Source organism: Apis dorsata, unplaced genomic scaffold, assembly GCF_000469605.1.
Source record: "Apis dorsata unplaced genomic scaffold, Apis dorsata 1.3 scaffold_68, whole genome shotgun sequence".
Taxonomy (NCBI): domain Eukaryota; kingdom Metazoa; phylum Arthropoda; class Insecta; order Hymenoptera; family Apidae; genus Apis; species Apis dorsata.
Window position 1 is genome coordinate 1,047,596 of NW_006263366.1, and position 9,588 is coordinate 1,057,183.

The 9,588-nt window shown below is 39.1% G+C and overlaps 1 protein-coding gene across 1 annotated transcript in view; it reads left to right on the forward strand.

Annotated features, from left to right (window-relative positions):
- The window catches only part of LOC102676311, a 63,986-nt gene that overhangs the window by 46,356 nt on the left and 8,042 nt on the right, over positions 1-9,588 (forward strand). Inside the window, 7 exon segments of the mRNA XM_031515379.1 lie at positions 887-1,036; positions 3,216-3,410; positions 4,569-4,654; positions 5,445-5,638; positions 6,349-6,466; positions 6,677-6,916; positions 8,140-8,285. Of these exon segments, the coding sequence (XP_031371239.1) occupies positions 887-1,036; positions 3,216-3,410; positions 4,569-4,654; positions 5,445-5,638; positions 6,349-6,466; positions 6,677-6,916; positions 8,140-8,285 (1,129 nt within the window).

Sequence of the window (9,588 nt, forward strand, 5' to 3'; positions counted from 1 at the left end):
AAGCTACGTCGTCTACAGGGCGGAGAGGGGAGAGAAGAATTTATAGACAGCCTAATACCGAAAACTCACGGTGAATAGTTCAGGAACAGGGCCCGGACGGGGGTGGTGATATATTTTGAAACCGGGCTGGCTCGCGCCAGTGTACCATTGCCCATACGCGGACTGCTATGATAATTTTTCGATTGGTGTAAATCTAGAGGATTTGCTTTGGCAATGAAAAGAGGAGAATGTTAGCGATGGGTTAGCAGGAACTGATAAAAATATATATATATATATATTTATAATTGTTAATAAGGAATTTCCCATTGCAGGGATGGTTTGAAAAGTTTATGTTTTTTATTCTATTGATGGTCTATTTTTTTTTTAATTATTTTGAGAATAAATTTTGCATAACGAAAAATTTTCCGAATTTAATATTTCATTGATTGAATCGAATAAAATGAACGAAAAAATTTGAATAAAAAATTATTAATATCTGTTTTAGTCGTTTCAATCTGATGACACAAATCCGGTTTGGTTTCGTTCAATAATGACTGAAAATTTTATTTCGACGTTAATTCGTCATCCATGCGCGACATTAATTTTATAGAGTATCGATGGATCAATTAATCGTGGTTTTATCCTTTGTTTATAAATCATATCGTTTTTCCATTATAATTAGCGTAATAAATGCATTGCTGCGTTTAGTACAGAAATATTCGCAAATGAATTTTCCATTACATTTCATTATATATATCATTATGAAATTTCATTATGAAATTGAACATGTATATATATGTATATATATATATATACAAATATAATATATATAATATGTGCAACAAATGGAAGTAAAACGATGATAACTCTCGGTTGACATTAATAACGCGCATCCTTCTCTGTTAAGGTCAAAAGACTCTGCGGAAGTATCCCGTGATGGTGTTCATTCATGGGGAGAGCTTTGAATGGAACAGCGGCAACCCTTACGACGGCACTATATTGGCAGCTTATGGCAACGTCGTCTTTGTCACTATCAACTTTCGCCTGGGCATTCTTGGTAAATAGATTTAAAAACTCGAATAGTTTTAAGAATTATAAGAATAAATCGTCAAATTTAATCAGAACCAATATTATTTTTACCAAAAATTCTTGTTACAAAACGACGAGCAACAAAGAAATTCATTTTTTTTCATATTGCAAGTATTAATAAGTTATAAGCGAGTAGTATAGGTCAAGCACTTTCGCTACATTGAAGTTTATGTATTCGCGTAAAATTGAAGAAAGATGAAAAGTTGAAAATAAGAGGCATATGTGCACGTTCGAGTCGAAATACGAATACGGTACGTTCGATGCGAAATTTTGTTGAAAGTAGGTAAAGGCGCAGGCCCTCGACTGACATCGTCTCGATACGAATTTATGAAATCTTGGCGAACGCCACCAGCGGCAGCGTTGCATGAAATCAGGAATTCTGCTTCATTAACGTTCGCGCTTCGCTGCGCCATCGGCTTTTTGATCTTCGACCAACTTCTTTTTATCCCTTCCTCTTTCTTTCTTTCTCTCTCCCTCTCTTTCTCTCTCTCTCTCGTGCGACTATCTATCGATCCATCATCTCGCAGCCGGGACAACCGCCATCGTCTCCCGATATCTCTCGCGATCCGCATAAATAACGAGATCTTAGAACGCTACTTCCCAACAACTTCCTGCACAATTTTTATTTTAACCGCAAAACCGGTCTCTCTCTCTCTCTCTCTCTCTCTCTCTCTCTCTCTCTCTCTCTCTCAGTTCGATTAATTTTAATCGGTTTCTTATAAAACCGAACGTAAAACTCCCTATCTCGATATTTTTTTCTTGATATTAAAATTCATTGTCTCTCAGATTTCTAAAAAATATGGAGGCTGCTTGAAAATCGTCTACGCGATTTTTGAAAAATATTTTGAAAAATAAAGAAAGAAAACCAGATAAGACATTTTGATTAAAAAGAAGAGAACGTTGTAACGTTATTATTCGTCGCACGACGAAAATCAGATCGATATGTGGAGGTAAGAGATTCGCAGAGATTGAAGCCGAGGCGTAAAACATTCAAGTCCATCCAAGTTCCTAAACCGAGAAAAAGGAAAATTGTTCCAGGAGGGAGGGGGGAAGGAGGAAAAAAAGAACAATCTGCGGCGAAACAAAGGCGGCCTTTTTGCCCCCAAAACTTTCATCGATCCTTTTTTTCACCATTTTTCCCGTGGCCTGCTCCATATTTTTCCAACTCCCCACCCACCTCGTTCGCAGCTGCCCTATTCGCAACGAATAGAGGCTTCCGCCTATCCTTTTCCCTAAAATGATAACGCAACCTCAGCGCGCGCGATGCAAATGGACGGACGTCGGTGAGCGCGAGATGCGCCGCCACATCCGACGAGTGGTGGGTTTGGAATTTGAAAGTTGGGAGGGAGAGATAAAGAGGAGCGAGAGAGAGAGAGAGAGAGAGAGAGAGAGAGAGAGAGAGAGAATGATGGCGGAGGAAAAAAACGAAGAAGCAACCGCGAAACCATAATCATAAATTAGGTTAAAGTGCTAGAGAAAGGCGTTTTAGTTAACTTCGCCTCTTCCCGTTGGATTAGTAGAGTTGGTTCGCGTTGGAGATCGGAATAACTTGAGCAAAACCTTTTGCGAAACAACGGGAGAAAAATATGGATAACGAGGATGCTCGCGCTAATAAAAAGGAGAAGATGCGCGTCCTGTGGCAAGCGTCTTTACGTCCGTGGTTGATGTCTCGGTGCAGAATGTAGGCCGCCATGAATACAAATACTTCGTTCGAAAGAAATGCGCTCTTTCGCTCAAAGATCTTAATATATGTATAGTAGTATGTCTAGCAGGGAATTGAAAATTGCTTAGAAATTGTAATGTAACGATTTCATTTTGAAACGTGATGATTAAATTTCAAAATAATTAGAATTCATAATTTATTAATGGATGACGAGGATGCTCGAGTAAGAGAAGAAATTTACTTTACATCTCTATATCTTGATGCAGAATGCAGCTATGAATGTAAACTGTTCGCCGACATTTCTCTTTGTGAAACGAATGTACATTTTCGCTGAAACGAATTTTAAAGAATTTAATATGTCTATTATTAGAAATTACTTAGAGATTAAACGATTTTATCGATAATTAAATTTCGAGATATTCGTAATTCTAATTAAAGTGATTTCGATTGGATATACTTTTATTTATCTTTGTATCGTTCGTAGGTTTCTTGAGGCCCGGGATCAGGGACGACACAGCGAGTAATTTCGGTCTTCTGGATCAAATTGCGGCGCTTCTTTGGCTACGAGAGAACATCGCCGAGTTCGGCGGCGATCCGAACAGTATTACTCTGGTCGGCCACGGTACCGGTGCAATTTTTGCTAACCTGCTGCTTATCAGCCCTGTGGCTAATAAGAAAGGTAACGGTTATTGCCGCGTCGCGTGTTTGCGACTTTTGCGATCCCTGAATATTAAGAGAACACTTTCGTGGTGGAGAACACGTAACTTCCATTTTCGTGAAATCGATAAGAGCCCCGTGTTTAAACTTCGATTTTAGAAGCTCGAAGTTTAAGCATCGCTTTTACTCGAGTCGATGGAGTTTGAGATAAATTCGAGACAAAATTTATTTAAACGCGATTTTACTCGAATGTAATTTTCTTAAGATAAAATAACATTTATAAACAACTAGTACAATCAGTAATTTCGTTAATTTTACAAGTGTCAAACAACGAAAAACAAAACGTTGAATTAAATTAAATAAAATTGAATTGGTTGATTCGACGTCTACGAGTCTCGTAAGTAGAATAGATCCTTTACGACCAGACACTCGAGATTCGAGACAAAATTTATTCAAACGCGATTTTATTCGAATGTAATTTTCTTAAGATAAAATAACATTTATAAACAACTCGTACAATCAATAATTTGGTTAATTTTACAAATGTCAAACAAATGAAAAACAAAACGTTGAATTAAATTAAATAAAATTGAATTGGTTGACTCAACGTCTACGAGTCTCGTAAGTAGAATAGATCCTTTACGATAGACACTCGAGATTCGAGACAAAATTTATTCAAACGCGATTTTACTCGAATGTAATTTTCTTAAATTAAAATAAACAATTCGTACAACCAGTAATTTGATTAATTTTACAAATGTCAAACAACGAAAAACAAAACGTTGAATTAAATTAAATAAAATTGAATTGGTTGACTTTTACGAGTCTCGTAAGTAGAATAGATCCTTTACGATCAGACACTCAAGATTCTTTCGTAACTCGCGATTACCATTAAAAATTGCGATAAAATCAACTTTGACTGTACACGTTCCCCAAAGACACGTTGGATTTTCTTGTAAAGTCATCGGGGAAGAATAATCTTTTCTTGCAAGCAAGAAAGGATACGAGGAAACGTGGATACGACGATCATTTTTCAGCGGAGGTACAGGCCGAAGGGAATAGCGTCTTGATATCCGATCAATAATTATACTGTAGAATGAAAAACTTAAGATTTGACGCGCGTGCAAGTAGCGCGATCTCGAGAGAGTCGGGCCATTAATCGTCTTTCCATCTTTCGCAGGTCTCTTCAGTCGAGCTATACTGATGTCCGGATCAGCGTTAAGCGCCGATGCTATCGGGAAAGCACCCTTGCAGATCACCAAACAGGTACATCAATCTCGAACGCGAAAACGAAAATTCTTGCTCACTGATAACTTTCTCATTTAACGCTTTTCCTTATCTAATTTTTTCCTATGATCTTTTTTTCATCCAAATCGTATAATCGTAAAAATTAAAAAGGATTATTACGTCGATTCACGTTGCGTGTTTACCACTAATTCTTGAATTTTAATAGGTATACGTGATTAGTCGTTCTCTTAGAACTGATAAAGCTCGAGTTCAATTTGCGTAATTCTATCTGAAAAGAAAACGAGCGCGTTCAAGTTCCAATCTTGTATCAAAAGAAAAAAAAAATCGATATACAGCATTTACGATTTAAAATGAAAACGAATCCTTTTCGAACGGAGCGTGTACGATCGGATCTCAATATCAGACGGGAATATAGAGAGGGATCGATAGAAGAAGAACATTGCAAGATTTCAAGCTCACAATGGATGATGGTTGAGCCGTGAAAAGGGAAAGTACGATTTTACGCGAATCGACATTTGGCTTGTGGGGAGAATCGGAACGTTTCAATCCCGACGTGTCTGACATCTTGTCGACGGAAGATCGATATCGTGTTGCCCCTCGTGTGTAGGGGTAAACGAGCCGCGTTTCTGAACGCGTACGATCGCCTCGTATCCAGGGTGGAAGGACGTAAGTCGCGCGGTTGCGATTCGAATATCGGCGGAAATATCGTTTCTTTTTCTTTTTTTTTCATCGCGAGCAGCAATTTCGTCGTCGATGATTTCAACGTTGAGAGCGTTCACGATAAAATGGTTGGAATCGTTCTTTTCAGGTGGCGCACGCCCTTCACTGCCCCACCACCACCGACAGCGATCTGGCAATATGTTTGCGCGGCCAAGACGTGGACACTCTGCTGAACGTAAAGATTCATAAACCGAATTACGTCCCTGCATTCGCTCCGTTGATCGACAACGCGGTCATTCCGGACAAGCCTTACAACTTGATGAAAAATCCTCAGTTCGACAGGTACATCGCGGAATATATGCTAACACGTCGAATATTTATTATTAGAAAAACTGTTTTAAAAGTCTCTTATATTACGATTGACGCGTTCGTACGAGTTTCTACGTCCACGTATTTTTAATTTAATGATTTATCCGCGCAGCGCAGTTCACTTTTTCGCATAATTGAAAATCCGACGATATGGAAATATATTTATTTATATTTACGATGTAATATTCTAGATATATAATTTAAATAACGAAAGAGCAAAGTAAATTTTGCTCGTTATCTATATTTTCAGAACAATTAATCTTTCCTTTTTAATTAATTCGTTGATACTATGTGCAGCTCGATAGCTGCTATTTAAATGCATTTTTATCAAAGAAAAATTCCATATCCGATATGTGTAAAAATGGTTGAATTCGAAAATTTATAGGCGACTTTAAAACGTTTTTGCGACGGCTTCGAAAAAGGTGTTCGAAAAACTTTCATTCAATCCTACTCGAGTGAAATTTTCGTCCATCTATCGTTTCAAAGTTACGACTTGGCCTAGTTGAGTACCTAGTAGAGAAGTAAGTACGCGCAGCGGCGTAATATAAATTCAATATAATCTAACGTGTGTTTAGAAAAATATGTTTCTCTTTTTTACTGTAGTAAAAGTATATATAAGTACGCCTCGTAAATTGGAGAAATACGCGAAAACTTGAAAGGAAAAAAAATGTGTTTGTAAACAGGTTCGATCTGATGTACGGCGTCACGGAATCGGAGAAGTATCACTTGTTGTCACCGGTGGATCTGATGCACGGGATGTCGGAAGGGCAGAGGGATGCGGTCCTGAAGGAGCACGCCAAGGTACGAGCGCACGTTTCGATTTCTTTCTTCGCTTAATTTTCTCGGCCGTTGGATCCGTCGGAATCCCGTTTCTTCCCGGATTCGTGATTTATCGGGGAGAGAAATTGGTATACGCGTTGGAGGAACGGAATATTTGTACACGATATTGAACCGTGCGAAATTCAGCCGACGTGCCGATAACAAAGTGACGCGATATTTCTTGGTCGGCAGGCGACGCACGAGCTTGAAGCGGAATTAATCCTGTCCAAGATTCTGGAACAATACGGCGATTTCTCGCCAGGATTTCAGGGAGAGTACATGCTGAAGAATCGCGATCTCGTGCTCGAGGCTCTATCCGACAGCGGTACCGTCGCCCCGTTAATAATGGCCGCGAATTTGCACTCGAGGGCGAACCCGAACAGCTACATGTACGTCTTCGCGCATCCGAAAGCGACGCAGGAGTACTCTGGCGTAAGTAATCCTTTCGAATCCGCTAGTTCTAGCTTCGTTCCTTCCTCTTCTCGATCAATCGCTCGATTGCGATAATAAATACTATTATTTACGTTTTTGCAAAATTAAAGATAAAATAGGATCTCCACTACACAACAAATCGAATCGTGCATCTTTCGTACAAAGATCGCAATCTTCGAGAAGAAAAATTCTGCGTTAAAAACTCGAGCGAATGTACAAGCTTTCCACGGAGTTGGATCGAAACTCCACGAAATCGCAATATGATGAAAAGGTCCGCTCCCTATTCAAGAGTCGCGGTTCGATGGGTGATAACGGAACACTCTCCGGCTTGACGAATTCGGAATCCGGGTCGAGGACCCGGAAGAAGGCTGGTAGAAAATATTAAGGAAGCTGTACAAATCCGAGGCGGGCCCCGTGGAAACTGGAGCACGTACGATTAGACGGTGTACTTTGCATTTTATTCATTTTCCGCCGGCAGCGCGCGAGATTCCTTGGCGGAAACTGGTCTGAGGGAGCGTGACCTACTCTGACCAGGTTGGTCGGATAGAAAAATCCCGGCTGCGAAGGCCCATTTGGACGCCGTCCAACTATTTTTATCGCCGCTGCGTACCGGCCTGTTACGCTCCACGTCCAAGAGTACAGTGACCGGACCTCTGTCGTTAAATCGAACGTCACGTTTCCAACCTTGCTCGTCGTTACCTGTGGAATTTATGAACGACAAAAAGGAGACGTTCTCGACAGGAATTGATGCGGTAGCAATTTTACCACGACAACAAATTCGTGATTCCAGAATATTCTTTGACTCGAGTGGAACGACAAAAAGAAAATGTTCTCGACAGGAATATCGTAGCCACTGTGCTGGCAAAAGTGTCGGCAAATTCACGATATCTATGAGTATTGCTCTCAATTGGAATATCAATATCTTAACTTTTTTTTCAGATATATTTATTACGTGTTTGTACGAATTTGATTCGATTGATATTTATTTGTATCAGATACGTATATAGGCGTGTCTTTAAAAGAATTTTAAAGACAATGGAAAACAAATTCGTGATTAATTTAAGAATATTCTTTGACTCGAGTACTTGAAATCGTGCGATTGATCGATTAATATAAATTGTCAACAACAAGTGGAGCGAAGAAGTTGCAATAACGAGAGTAATTCCCTTTTTCTCTACGAACGTACAAAGCGTGTTACATCAAACATTCTTGCGTATTTGCAGCAACAACGCAAGTATACCGTGCACAGCGAAGAGTTGCCATATTTGCTGGGCGCTCCTCTCGATGGGTTGCGCGGGCGATACGATATCGGCGAAACGCTCTTCTCCGAGGCTATAATGAACTGGTGGTGCAGTTTCGCCTACATAGGGTAAGTTACTACCACCTCTAAATAATAGAATAAATCGATCGAATTAATAAATTTAAGAATAACTTGTCCAGAGTAACGATATCGGATATTAAATCTCCTCTAAACATTCTGTTATTCCGCCCTCGTTTTCATCTCCCAGAGATTTCCCCCCTCCCCCCGACATTGGATGAAATAAAACGGCGTAAAATGTTCAATAAAAATTATGATTCTCGCCAATCGCGGGAACGACCATTACGACCATTCACGCGACGAGAAACGAGCATCAGGGAGATTTAACAGGGTCGCGGTTAAATCTATTTGGAAAAATAATTACAAGTCTCGTGGGCTGGGTAGGTAGTAACCGGGAATGGTTAAACATAAATATTCAGGGACCCGTATAATTGAAAATCATGTTTGAGAGGGCGTCACTCTATTTTCCGTTGGCCGGCTGATAATGAATTTCCACAGGTTGAACTCAAAATTCCCCGTTGCAGTTTTATCCCGAGTTACCACGCTCTCGAATTATTTGTATAAAATTCTCAGAGATTTATCGTGCAAAGCGGTCAAAGCGAAGTCGAGGTGAACGAGATGGGCGGGAAAACGGCATAGGTGAATGAAAACGACGGTTTCAACGCCGTTTTCGAATTTATTATTTAACGATAGAGTCGAACCAGCTTTCGAATTCGCTAATTTTAATCGGCGGTATAAACACATATTCGAACTTTGCGCCAATTTTCATCGCTTGTTTCAGTCCATTTAACATCCTTTTTAACAATCATTTAAAAAATTTCAATCTTTGGAACGAAAGAAGTAACAAGTTTGCGTTTAATGGTATATAAAAAAATCGAAAAAAGAAAAACTGAAAATTATTAAATATGCGAAATTGTTTATCCGAAGAATTAAAAAATTTTAATAATTCTAAAAAATGGAAATAACAGATGATGATAAAATTTTAAATATTACATTTATAGATTTCATTCAACTCTCGCGTCCGCGTTGTCGAATTCCGCGAGAATCGTCAAATCTTGTTCATTTTTTTTCTTTTTTTCTTTTTTTTTTTGTGATATCATTCTATCGATAGGAGACTCAATTCGTGGACCGTAAATCGCGATGACTAAAATGCACATCTGCTAAATGGAGCGCAATAATTAAAACGTAAGTTAAATGGACTAGTTCGGCCCGGTTCCCATTATTTACTATTCGAACGTGTTGTTGTTCCACAACTCATTACAAAGTCTTGCGCGTGAAAAAAGTAGCGAAGAATCTTTTTTTTTTTTTTTTTACGTTTAATTTGATTAGCCCGAATATCGGAGAAAAAAAAGTG